At 40.2% G+C, this 13,693-nt stretch overlaps 1 protein-coding gene across 2 annotated transcripts; it reads left to right on the top strand.

The window, feature by feature from the left end:
• The first annotated feature begins 6,644 nt into the window (after positions 1 to 6,644).
• On the top strand, positions 6,645 to 13,163 carry LOC103714232 (large ribosomal subunit protein uL14). 2 transcript variants are annotated; one of them, XM_089929040.1, is made up of 4 exons: positions 6,645 to 6,846; positions 7,213 to 7,497; positions 10,738 to 10,779; positions 11,792 to 13,163. In XM_089929040.1, exons 1-4 carry the CDS (start codon positions 6,834 to 6,836, stop codon positions 11,809 to 11,811), a joined length of 360 nt encoding a protein of 119 aa, XP_089785166.1. In that variant the 5' UTR covers positions 6,645 to 6,833; the 3' UTR covers positions 11,812 to 13,163. The 2 variants fall into 2 exon arrangements, with proteins under 2 accessions (XP_089785166.1, XP_008799638.1); XM_008801416.4 differs by lacking the exon at positions 11,792 to 13,163 and adding an exon at positions 11,446 to 11,719 and having other exon boundaries at positions 6,654 to 6,846.
• Positions 13,164 to 13,693: the final 530 nt, after the last annotated feature.

The following is a 13,693-nucleotide window of genomic DNA, read 5'->3' as shown; positions in this document are numbered from 1 at the left end:
ACTTGACAACTCCACTACAACCTGCCGCTATCTCCAAGCCGTCAAGGCATAAGATCTCCGCAGGTATTTGGCACGACCTGCCATTAATGCATTAGACCCCCTCAAGTCTCCGATGCACTCAGTCATTTAATGAACACGGCTCAAGACGATCTCCGGATCACTGAACCATCAAAGCGTATGGCTCTCCCTGACCGCCGGTTCACTCGGTAATAAATGCACTTACCATCCATGGACCCCGGGCCTACCACGGCCGGCGGTTCAACCACTCCAACAGGTCCGATCGACCGTGACAACTCCCTGGTTCCGGTCTGATTCGGCCTCATATTCCACTACGCCATTAATGGGCCAAATCGTGCCCAATTATTATAAAAGAGGACAAACTCCCTGTCACCTCCCGGGCAACATAAAATCCCTCTATAAAAGGGAGCCTGGGAGGAAAGAAGGGGAGGACCGGAACACAAGTAAACGACACAGACACAATTGAGCACAATATCCTCTTCATCTTCTTCACTCTCTGGCTTGCTCTCTCCACATATTGGCCCCCTCTGACTTAAGCATCGGAGGGCCGGCGCCGGGGAGCCCGGCCACCGGCTTTTTTGCAGGGCGGGACAGGACAGGACGCACTCTCCTCTCTGCTCTCTCACACCCCCCCGGAGGGCACAGGAGGACGCAGCCGGCCGGCGCACCGCCGTCCGCCCTCCCCGCGGCGGAGCTCCTCCTTCCCCGGCTTCGCGGCGGCCCCCGGGTCCAATTTCCAGCAACAATATTATTTACCAAAAAAAAAGAAAATTCAATTCCGCATCCCCAGTTGCATTATAACAGCTCTTACATAATGTCAATAGTCAAATAGCATATATTATTTATCACCATGACAACTACCATATCATGATGATAATATCTATCATTATATACTCTTATTTTTATTTAAATAAATAATTTAAAGTTCAAGGCTCGATGCTAGATTAAAAAATTGAAATAACAATATTTAGTAACTATGAAATAGTATTTTATTTCCAAACAAAAGATTCAGTATTGGCATAAACATATAATAATTATTTTCACTATAAGAAAATATGTAAATCATTAATTTTCAAAAAATGGTCTCTTGTTATTTGAATTCACTTTTTTAAAAAAGTACATGTATTCATCAAATCAACACTTGCAATAAGCTTAGAAATAATTTGATAATATTAAACAGCAAGATTATATGTGTACAACATGTCTTAATAAAGTCTTAATACAAAAGATGCTGATTCTAAGATTCATGAGTTACTTTGATTTATTGTGATTTATGAAGGAGAGGGGAATAATCCACCAAAGATATGAGATATATTAAAATAATATGAATTCATTCGCTATTTTTTTAATATTTTAATACTTGCTTACCTTTTGTATATGCATTTGATATTGGTTTTTTACTTTTTTTACTTCGAATTTTGATTTCACCGTGGAGAATGATGGGAGGGGGGGTCACTTTGGCCGTGGAATGGCAAACTTGTGATTTGTTGGCGAATCTATGTCCTGAAATACCGCGAGGAGGTGAGAGAGAGAGTGGAGGATGGGCCGATGCGCTCGAGTCGAGCGACATTGAGTCGGTGCGGTCGGGAACCAGAAATATAATAGCCCAGAGAGAGATGGAGGATGGGATCGTGCGAGTGTGGGATTAGATTAAAGACGAAGAAGTTTTGGAACGGAGTTTTTCACATAAATATCTCCCTAAATGTCAAAATTTTATATAAATATTTTTTTAATTTAATATTTATTTATATATAAATATTTATTTTATTTTTTATTTTTTAATTTTTATTTTTGTATATATATATATACCCATTAAAATAATTAAAATATTTTTAATGAGTAGATGCGTAAAAAATTTATTAATAAAATAAATATGATAAAAAATAAAAAAATAATTTTAAAATTTTATTTTTAATTAAAATAAATATGATTTTTATTAATAGTGCTAGAAAAATTGTTATATTAAAAATATTTATACAAAATAATATTTTATAAAAATAGAAAAATAAAAAAATATTTATATAAATTTAAATTTGTAGAAGGGTGTTTATGAAAAAAAATCTATTTTGGAACTACAAAATTTAACTCCTGCACTATTGCCGCAGGCCTTGTTGCACTTGGGCAGGGCCATGATAGCGATCTATCATTAATAAATGCTCATCTCTTTGACTGGAAACAACTCAACGGTAGGGACAGGTAAGGACTAGCTGGTCTCTCGAAACGTTTTTAATCGCATTAAAATGAGCCAATATAATATGTTGTTTTGTCCTGGCTAATTTAAAATATTTGATGCCTGCATTGAGATGGCACGAGCTGAATCCTTGAATGCATGTTGATTTATACGAACTTGTGCCCTCTGTGTCCCCATATTCTTGTTTCTTTTTTTTTGGCCGGGCACCATTATAGAAAAGCATAGGCCAAATTCCAACAGCAATAAAAGATAGACACATTACTCACTCAAAAACAGTTCTATAACAACCATTTCATTTCTCTCTAACGCATCAGCTTAACTCTTAGACGGCTGAGACGGCCGCCTAAGATTCCGACCTAAAGAAGGCCCATCACAAAAAAAAATTTAAAAACAAAATAGAAAGTAAAAGTCTTCTCTTAGTGAGTTTATTTTAAATCGGCTCATTGCAGAGAAAGCTTCAAAGATAAAACAAAAAAAAAAAAAATTCTTAGCGAGTTCCTCTTAGACTCTCAAATACATTGAATATGGAACAAATTGGTGATTATCAAAAAGCCTGTACACTAATATCTCGGTGTAGATGATCATGTTCTATCGGAACGAGATGATAAATGATGTTTCTTTCTCTTTTGGCCCTTTGCTCGGTATGCATGCTTTTTTTTTTTTTTTTTTTTTTTTGCTAAAGAAAAGGGATAGGGGGGAGGAAGGGACAAGCCCACCCCCGCGTAGCAGCCCCCACTGGGCCCCCGCCCCGCCAGAAGAATGTTCGATGCGGGCAGAAATGGCCGTGTGTTGGGCACCCCGACCGGTTTTACTCATACCCTCCCCACCCGTAGGCCCGGCTCAGCTACTCCTCTGAGCTCTGGCTCGAGTCCCACGTGTGAGTACGTCACACCCGGCACCACCCCGGCTACTAGCGGTTCAAGAGCGGTCCTACACCACAAGTCCAAGTAGTGGCCAAAGTAGTGAGCTCCGGTCCACAATTTAATCGTCACCGCAGCGATTCGAACTTGGAACCTAATGGTTAGAATTGCTGCCGAGTACCACTAGGCTACCACCTTGGTGGCGTATGCATGCTTTAAAAAAAAACAAAAATCGTTCATTTGGAACGACAGGCGCGTTCAACAAGATCTATACTTGCCAGCCATGAGGGAGGAGGGGGTGCGAGAAAAAATCGGACAAAAGACAAACAGTCTTTTGAAGGGTTCTTGCATGCTATGAGTACGTCACTGCAAGTCAAAAAGATTCCACAAGCTCCGTTCTCCACAGGCAAGAAGATCTCGCATGGGCTGCTTGCAGCCACTAGCTAGAATTGGATAAGTATCGTCGTTTTTGTCACATATTTTAATTATAGAAAACAATACTATTTATTTATATATTTATTTTTGCTCCAATTACTGTCACTCCAATGCTCTTCTTAATGACTCACGAAACATGCGGTCAAGAGGCCCTGTGGAACTTGAATAGAGAAAGGAGCAGGCAAATGAATAAGTAGAAACTGCCAAGATCCAGCTGCATTGATTAACCCAATGCTGAAATGTAAAGATATTAGTAAAGATTTACAATAAATGTAATGATCATAGCTGTGTTAAGGAGGTAAAACAATATCATAGCTTCCCAGAAAGTTCAGCTTCCGCCTTATAGACATAAAGCAAGATATAAACAAAGTCCTGTAAATAGATAAAACCCTGCATCCCAAATTGATCATCCACAGTATCAACCATCCGGTTACCAATTGAATATAGAGGGTGGTAATTGTCCAGACTCAAAGTGCAGTAGAGCATAACTTGGCTGCATGCGACTAATGAAAGTATTATCTTAGTGCGCCATGAACTTCTATGGTATTTTGGACTAAATTCTTTTGCTCTTCGATACTCAATTAAATTCTCTTTTTTTATGATTGAATCTACCTCTATGGTTCCATATTTAGTAATTGCTGAACTATTTCTTCTGTATCGTGGATCATCAAAATAAGCAAGAATACTATTTCTATGTGAAATATCATTTATGGGTATTTCAATTGAAATACCAAAATAGGGCATTAGTTCTTTATCTTGTTCTTGGTCATATTGTAATGGGATAATGAATCTATTTCTTTGTTTTTTCGCCAAACCCTCGCTACCATTTGAATTTCAAAAAGCTTAAGATAGAAAAAAACTTCAACAATAAAGGATGTCTAACTACAAGCATAGCATTGATTAAAGGAAACACCTTGCATGGAAACAATAAAGAAAAAGATTGGCCGATAGAAATCAAGACTCATAGACTCCAGGTAGCTGTAATTCCTAGCAAATCTCATGATAGCCTGAAGACAAAATAAGAGCATAGCCCAAAGGTCACGTTGCCTTGCGTATTTGCTAACAGAACTTTTAAGAAAACCTGCAAGCTATCAAGATCATTGTAAGCGATTCTTGAAGATTTATACAAAAGATTCCAGAGGTGTGGCCAATCAGCTTGAAGGATGGCTACAAATGGAGGATTTAAAACATCCTCATGAATCTACATTACATCCCCTCGCAGAGCACGACTTCGACTTGCCATATAATCGGCCATTTGATTAGCCTCATGATAATGCAATACACCATTGGAGAAGCTTTCCCAGATAAAATCAGGGCTTCAAACAATATATAATCTATGATCCTTCTCTACCTTGGCACTAGATTTATGATTTATGAGGGCCGAGAAAGAAAGCAGGTAAAAATCAAGTTATTTTCAATTTTTGCAAGAAAATGATGTGATAAACAAGGTAGGCTGGGCAGGGAGTTTTTATTTCTTATGAAAAGTGAAGTCCTTAAAAATTTCAGTCGAAGAGATGGCAATAAATAAGAGCATTTCTGTCTTTCTTGAATTCAAAAAATTGCTCTTAACCATTTAATCCATACATTTTTTTTGTTCAAACAATATATTCCTAAGTTCATGATTAAGTTGTTAAGCGATGACCAAATTCATTGAAACTTATTTACTCCTTCAGTCTTGGTATTTAAAAGATAATCATCTTTGATATAATGAGATTTGCCAACTCTTGAGAGAGTGTGACTTTTTCTGGGCCACTTATATTTACCGGAAGGCGAATAATGCTGCTAACTGAGTTGCCTCCTATGTGGCTCATCACTTCGAAAGTTTTTTTTTGGAGAACTACGTATCTATTCTTTCTCCTTTTTGTCAACTTCTTTTTTTATTTTATTTTATTGACTGCACCTATACCCATAGTTTGTAAGGCGCTGTTGAAAAAAAAAAAGGAAAAAAAGCAACAACAACAGCGTAAAAGTAAAATAAATTCTCAAAACAACCTAATCAACGATGGGCTGCTAGGGCTGCGAAACTAATTTTTTCTTTTTTTCTCTTTTTTTTTTGGTACAATGGCAGTTTACACGCGACGGGTATGAATGTAGCCAATAAAATAAAAAAAGAGAAGATAATGCAAAAAAAAAGCACTGATACGTGGTTTACTCAGGCAAAGCCCCCAGAATGGTGGGCCGCGAAGGAGGCCACCCAATCGACAGCGCTATTCGCCTCCTTATAAACGTGTGAGACTTGCGGAAGACCACACTCGTCTAAAAGCCTACGGATGTCATGGAGAAGCGGTTTAAAATCAGCGCTACGTCTCTGACTCTGGATCCACTTGATCATTGTAGCCGAATCTCCTTTAAAGAGGATATGGTCTACCTCCAGCATAGGCTCGTGTTAGTGATACCTTCTTATGCAACTCCGAGCTTGGCACAGACTACGGACGTATCGAATATCCGCTGACCCTCAATCGCTACCAGCATGGCATCGTAGTCTCTGGTGACAAATTCTATTTTCTGTGTGCACCCATCTTTACCAACACTTCTATGGAACCTCACCTTAAGAAGGCCAAAGGGTACCACCAAGGTGGTAGCCTAGAGTGGTACTGGGCAGCAATTCTAACCACAAGGTCCCAAGTTCGAATCGCTGCGGTAACAATTAAATTGTGGACCGGAGCTCACAACTTTGGCCACTGCTTGGACTTGTGGTGTAGGACCGCTCTTGAACCGCTAGTAGCCGGGGTGGTGCCGGGTGTGACGTACTCACATGTGGGACTCGAGCCAGAGCTCAGAGGAGTAGCTGAGCTGGGCCCACGGGTGGGGAGGGTATAAGTAAAGCCGGTCGGGGTGCCCAACACACGGTCATTTCTGTCCGCATTGAACATTCTCCTGGCGGGGTGGAGGTCCAGTGGGGGCTGCTATGTGGGAGTGGGTTTGTCCCTTCCTCCCCCCTACCCATTTTTTACTAGCAAAAAAAAAAGAAAAAAAAAGAAAAAAAAAGAAAAGAAGAAGAAGAAGAAGAAGAAGAAGAAGAAGAAGAAGAAGAAGAAGGCCAAAGGGTGAGGGATCTTATAAAATCAAGACGGTACTGTACGCTGCAGGAGCGACTGTTTTTCCAAGTCGCGGAACAACCTAAAAATGAAATTGGCAAATGCCAAGCTTGCTTCACCTAAAGACTGCAAGCCTACTTCACGCGGCACTCTCTGAAAATAATTAAAGATACACTCAGGGACCCATGAATAGTATTCTTTTGTGGAGAAAACCCTAGAAAACCCCGAATATAGCGTTCCACCGCCGCCGGTTCCACTCTCTCCCGGCGTTGTCTACCGAGCTCTTTCGAGATGTCGAAGCGGGGTAAGCAATGCTTTACTCTCCTGGCCTTTCCTTTGGTTTTAAGGACTCCCTCTTGGTCTCTCTCATTCATCCCTTTGCTAGGGTTTACAGTTCTGCGCTTCGATCCACCGAATTAGATCCATTACGGTGAAATATTGAAGGTTTTAGCGTTTGGGTTTTCCCTCAACGTGTCGATCTCAGTTCACCACGAACACTGAGAAATCCTCGAACCGAGTTCTAAGAATCTTGGGTTTAGGGTTTCTGTTTGCGTCACACTCAGAAATCCTCGATCGAGTTCTAGGAATCTAGGGTTTAGGGTTTCTGTTTACGTGTCCGGTCGGTACATGAAGGCAAGATTTGAAGGAACTTTATGATAAATAATTGTAGGGCGAGGAGGATCGGCTGGGAACAAGTTCCGGATGTCGCTGGGTCTGCCGGTGGCGGCGACGGTGAACTGTGCGGACAACACCGGGGCGAAGAACCTCTACATAATTTCGGTGAAGGGGATCAAGGGGCGGCTTAACCGACTCCCGTCTGCTTGCGTTGGGGACATGGTCATGGCCACAGTCAAGAAGGGGAAGCCCGATCTCAGGAAGAAGGTCATGCCTGCGGTCATCGTGAGGCAGCGCAAGCCCTGGCGCCGAAAGGACGGGGTCTACATGTACTTTGAAGGCAATTACTCTTTTCAATTCTATTTAGATTCTCATTTGTCTCCATTTTGTTCGTTTGTATAAGTCTGAATATTTATTATGATGGAAAGTTGTGGACGGTGAAGTTTTCAAGTGCATGTTCGATTATACTAGCTGCGTGAACTAGATATGTTTGTCAGCCAATTCTTGGATGAATCCTTTAAAGGCAGCACATCATGTGATTTGAAGGCTATATTCCTTCTGACTGGCCTCTGAAGACCACTAACTTTTTTTTTTCCGGTGCGTGTGTGTTGGTGCTAAGTTTTGTTCTTCATTTTTGACGGTGCTATGAAGCATATGTTCTTTGAATTTATATGTTTGTTCTAATTATATGCATTCCTTTTATTGCCTAGTTGTTCTTCCTGGATATATTTGCAACGATTGGGGCCTCCAATGTAGTGACCAAGTTGATTGTTGTCTATCATACAAAATTTTTATAATTTGGTCATTTCTGTTGGGGCATGGATTCTGTGTGGTGGCACCACAATCTCCTAGTGGTTCAAAGAATACGTAGGCTCGATAGTGAGAATTCATATATGATTATAGCAGAGCAGTTGAAGTCTTCTATATGGGAGTTTCTCTGTTGGTGTTATGCAAAGGTTAACATGCTGCATAGTTTGCTTGTGATGAGTTAGGCTGGCAGAGTACAATATATAGTATCAAGTGCTAGTTCTCACAGTCATTGATAGGCACCATAGAAAATATACGTAAAAGGAAAGCTAACATTATTCAAAGAGAATATTTTGTCCCTGCTGGGCTGCTTATAATCCAGAAAGTTTTATATGAACTGTTTTTTCTTTTGATTTTTTTTCAACAAAACCCCTGTCGACTTCCTGGGGATTAATATTAATGTGCCATTTTCCCCCTCTCCCTTGTCGCTTCTAATCCTTCAGTGGGACTAGCTAGAAGAGAGCACGGCAAGTTAGTTTGGTTAAAATGCTATCTTTATCCGTTTTAGCCATTGAAAGTTATAGTGTTCTCTTATTTAACGGCTGCTTTTCTTCTACGTTCTTCTTTTTCTATCTAAATCTGACTGTTCCCTATATCTAACCCCTTTATCATCAAGTTGTACTTCACCTGCAGCCTAACTCATACTGTTTGCACCAAAAGGGATACCAAAGAGGAGGTGAGAGACATGTTCTCTTGCCTGTATGAGAATGCTGTTGGGTTCTTTTACTTCATCTTGCTGCCAACCATGATGAGATTGGACAGTCCCTGTGCCATCCCAAAAGGCAAATAAACATCTGCTGTAGGATACAGGAGTCTTCATCTCTGTTTTTTATTGTTTGCCCTGAACTTACAATTATGGATGACTTAGCACCATAACCAGTTGATACAGGACACCTACTTGGTAGAATAAGGTTCCAACAAGAAGGTGGGACAAAGCACCAGCTGTATTGAGCTCTATTTCGGGCACCAGTGGCTTCAGCGACCAAATGATTCTTGAAACAGAATTGGTTTTACCATGTGTACCATGTTGTCATCTTGAGCCAGCTGCTGTTTCTGCTGCCTTTCTGTTCATGTTGATATTGGCCTAGTAATTAGTTGTTTCCCAACTCCACCATTGTGATTTCATCGGCCTCTCTGCTGGTGTTTTCACAACCATATCCTCCTTGATCTATGGCCACATGCCAAACTAGAGCCTGCACTGCGATTCTTTACAATGCCTTGTCAAACTTATTGCTTATGTGGGGTCAAGACAGAATTTGATTTTATCCAGATTAGCAGCGCCCATCTCCTTGACCCACAAGCAACTTAACATCTAGATTATCAATTGCGAGTTCTAGATTGACAAAAAAGGCATTGGCATCTAACTCAAGAAGGCATCTTTAGCCTTTCTTGGTGGTTTGAGTACCACATGTTGGAGGTTTCAGTGTGTTTGTTATCAATAGGTAACATCTTCAGCCAATAGGGATAAGCTGGGTTGGGAGGGCTATCAAATATCCCTACCACTGACATCTTCCAAATTAAGGCACACACTTTTATAGTCTAATACTGAGTTTCAAGTTCTGGTGCTAGAAGTGGTCAACACGCCGAGCCATTGACTTGACCTATGATTTTTATGTTTTACTGGTATGGTCACCTCATTGGGGTGCTCACTTCTTGCACAAAAGAGATGCTTGGATATTGGAAATCCTATGTAAATGGATCCTTTCAGCTTCTTGAAATGAGGCATCTCTACCACTTTGATCTTGTTTGCTTGTGTCATCCTTGTTTGTGTGTTAAGCACATAGAAGAGTCAGGGAAGGTAGCAATTTGGTTGAGGTGGGTGGTGAGAATTATAGGAGAAGTCAGTGGCAGTTAAAGAAGAGGTTCTAAGACATCCACGGGTTTTTGGGTCTGGAAGTACAAAAGGGTCATTTTTGCTAAACCAACATTGCTGACTAGCTTATGGTTATTTGTGTGATGAAATGGAGCTGTTAAGGGGACAGTGAAAAATTGTCAGCTATAGATCTTGTTGTTCTTAATCTGGTTCTTGCTGCCTTGCAAAAAGTGTACTGCTTATAGTGATTTTGGACACACAGACACACACTGTGCTGATAAACAAATTTATAATAATTAAAAGTAACTTGTTTGAATTGCTGAGCAGGGTTAGTTGGATTTTGATTTATTTGTTAGAGTGCTTCTATTTCAGGATGACTTGTTATTGATGTTTGAGACAGGTGTTAAAAGGAACTTGAATAATTTACAGCTAGTTGACATACCACACCAGTCTTGGCATTTTATTTTCCATGTTATATTGGTTGCTTTTTTTTTTTTTTACATCTTGGTGGTTTTGTGAGAGTTAAGGATGAAAACCCATAATAATCTGATTGGTGAACATAATTGAACTTAGGTCTGTTTTCCTTGGAATGTCATACAATATGTGTTTAGTGCAAGCGTTGAATGCTTTTTAGTACCATCGCATAATATCCTGCAGGACTATAATTACAGTACCATGCTTTTGAATGCTAAAGAATATTGCATTTTCTTGTGTTATCTAATATCGTATCATGAAATGGAACCATCATTTTGTATTGTCCATGTGTTGCTCGCAAGGTTGTATTATATAGGACTTAGCATCTGTCATGTAAATTTTTAGCATAATAAAATACCAGTGGGCATGAGTCAGTAGCTATGGAGCAGTATTTAGATTCTCCTACAATTCTATAGTTGAAAATTGTCGTTAGTCTTGTGGTTTTTGCAAGTTTCTGATTATTTCATTTATTTGTCAATTCTGCAGATAATGCTGGAGTTATTGTGAACCCAAAGGGAGAAATGAAAGGTAAAGCAAATTAAGTGTGTCAGGTTGAAGCATGTCATGCACAAAAGAGTACCTGCATAGTGGTAGTTGATACACTGCATTTGGATACTGAGACACATTTTATTAAGACAGTTGATTCTCATTGATTTTATTTAACCAAAGAATGCGTGCAATAGCTTTTACCTGGAATCTTGATGTGCATCCAATGGTGTACATTAGCATGGCCATCCCAAAATCGGACACTGGAATTGCCTTGCCATGGTGAACTCATAAGAGCTAGACCAGCCTTGTGCATGGCATGGGATTTTTGTGATAAAAAATGTGCATTACTTGAATTCCGTTTTCGTATTAAGTGCTTGTTGTTAGCAAAATTATTTCATTGAGAAAGAAATGATTGGCAAACTCTAGCTTACCTAGAATCTTAATGTGCATCCAGTGGTGCTACATTAGCATGGCAATCCCAAAATCTGACACTGTGGGATTGCCTTGCCATGGTGAACTCACAAAAGCTAGACCAGCCTTGTGCATGGCGTGGGATTTTTGTGAAAAAAAGTGCATTTCTTGAATTCTATTTTCATATTAAGTGCTTGCTGTTAGCAAAACTATTGCGTTCAGAAAGAAATGATTGGCAAACTCTCTAGGACTTAGCAAGTGATTAAACTGCTATTGGGGGGTTGTGTGTTGCAGGTTCTGCTATTACCGGCCCGATAGGGAAGGAATGTGCTGACCTCTGGCCTAGGATTGCAAGTGCAGCCAATGCTATCGTCTGACTACAATGTCGCTCTAGATTAACACCTGAGATTTTGGGTTGGCATTTTGGTAGCTTTAGTGCCTTGCAGTTTAGTGATGGAAGTTCAGTTCTTCGGTGTTGTGGTTTTCTGCGTTTGGACTAAGTTGTAATATTGAAATTAAATATTCTGGATTCCTATTCATCTGCTTATCACCTGTTGTTTTTGCACAACTCTCGTAGTTGTGTTTGTGATGCTATAAATTTTAGCCATCTTCCTTATGTGGATAGCATGTGTCGTGGTAGGGAGCATGCAATGTGCCTGACAAGCAATCAGTAAGCAGATAGCGGTGGGTGTGTAGATATGGTATTGCGGTGATGCCAGAAATATCACAATGTTAGGTGGCAAGCTTCCTGATAGTGCTGTAGTAACTGTTGCCGAGGCAGTTCTTTCTCCAGCAGGCTGTACAAATATAACATCGAAATTTTCATACTGTGGCCATATATGAATATTATTGCAGTCTTGTTCTCATACCAAGAGACTTACATGGCAGATAACTGTGAGAGTTTAGATGTTGATTGTGGTGATGCCGGAAATATCACAGCTTTAGGTGGCAAGCTTCCTGATAGTGTTGTAGTAATTGTTGCTGAGGCAGTTCTTACCCCAGCAGGCTGTACAAATAAAACATCAAAATGTTCGCACTGTGGCCATATATGAATATTATTGCAGTCTTGTTCTCATGCCAAGAGACTTGCATGTCAGATAACTGTGAGAGTTTAGATGTTGATTGTGGTGATGTCGGAAATATCACAGTTTTAGGTGGCAAGCTTCCTGATCGGGCTGTAGTAATTGTTGCTGAGGCAGTTCTTTCCCCAGCAGGCTGTACAAATATAGCATTGAGATTTTCATACTGCAGCCATATATGAATTATTGCGGTCTTGTTCTCATACCAAGATACTTACATGGTAGAGCTTACAGGGCTGAGAGAGCGTGCGATGAATCTTGTGCAGGGTGTGGATAGATCCATGTCATCTTATTATTTTTAAGACAAGGATGTAGTATGTGATGCATAGATTGTTTATTTGAGTTGGAATGCATTTGTTCCGCTTGCCGTGTCAAGAGCATCAATAAACCTTGGAATATTAAATATCATATGCCTACTGTGCAAAAAGTTCACGATCTATTTTATCAACACCTTGGGCATCTTTGAGGTTCATTGTGAGAAGGGAAACAGGAAAGATGATATGTAGTAGGTATGGCGGACATGTGCCTTCTGTCGTTGTGCGGGAATGCTTATTTGGATAACATGTTTTTTTGGGAAGATTCGATACATTTTGGTCCATGCGTAAGAGTCTGGTGCCTGATGTGTTCCAAGTTGAATGCCACAAAACTCCCGGTGTCTCTCTTTTGGGCGCATGAAATCTAAATATGGGCTGCTTGAGCAGTGGAGTTTTTAGCGCATGTTGCTCCATGGTTGGACAGGTCACCTAATAATTTCTTTTAGTTGAGAGGATTTTTTTTGGGTGGTGGAGACTCCTAAAATTTGTCCCCTTTTAATGCATTTACCCCGCCGAGCTTAAGATTTTTGATGTAAAAAAGTATTTTTGTTGGAACGGTGGGTCGTTTCATTGATTTCTCTTAAAAAAATTATTTCAATTGAAATTTGGTTTTTCACAATCCACGTTTTGAGTTCGTTATCCTAGTCTGCGGCTTTGGGTATGGTCTGGGCAGCGGGGATAATATGATATTATGACGCTTCAAGCCTTCAACACAGCCTTGGGCGGTCGGTGTACCTTTTGCCTCCAAACAAACATATCTATGGGCACCGATGTTTCTAATTTATGTTATCGGCCAGCGGGCGATCAATAGATGCCACTGTAGCCTCTAGTGGGCGGGAAGGAATTGCGAACGACAGAGAATCTGCTTCCAAATCAAAGAAACAACCCACCATTCTTCTTCCTTTTTAGACCCTAATGTGGACCGAATTCATCGCTTGTAAGTGTTGCCGACCAAATTATTTGTAAAAGCTCTGGGGTTATCTACTTTCTTTCTGAAATGTACCGTTACTTTCATTTCTAATATCATTCAGTCTGCAGGTGGGTATATCAGGACATGATTGCTGATCCCTTATGGTGAATTTTTCATTACTGAAAACAATTCACTTCTGAAGGCATCTGATACAAGTTGTGGATCAACTGTCTTGTTGT

Source organism: Phoenix dactylifera, chromosome 2 (genome assembly GCF_051530095.1).
Source record: "Phoenix dactylifera cultivar Ajwa chromosome 2, Ajwa_hap1_PhDact_Kaust_v1.1, whole genome shotgun sequence".
In the NCBI taxonomy this organism is placed as follows: Eukaryota; Viridiplantae; Streptophyta; class Magnoliopsida; order Arecales; family Arecaceae; genus Phoenix; species Phoenix dactylifera.
Note: the sequence above shows the minus strand (reverse complement) of the source record. Positions and strands in the feature narration are given on the sequence as shown.

Bases quoted from the DNA above. Each gene is read 5' to 3' on its own strand.
- LOC103714232 (XM_008801416.4), top strand. The intron at 7,498-10,737 runs GCAATTACTCTT...TCAATTCTGCAG, and splicing joins GGTCTACATGTACTTTGAAG to ATAATGCTGGAGTTATTGTG. The intron at 10,780-11,445 runs GTAAAGCAAATT...TGTGTGTTGCAG, and splicing joins CCCAAAGGGAGAAATGAAAG to GTTCTGCTATTACCGGCCCG.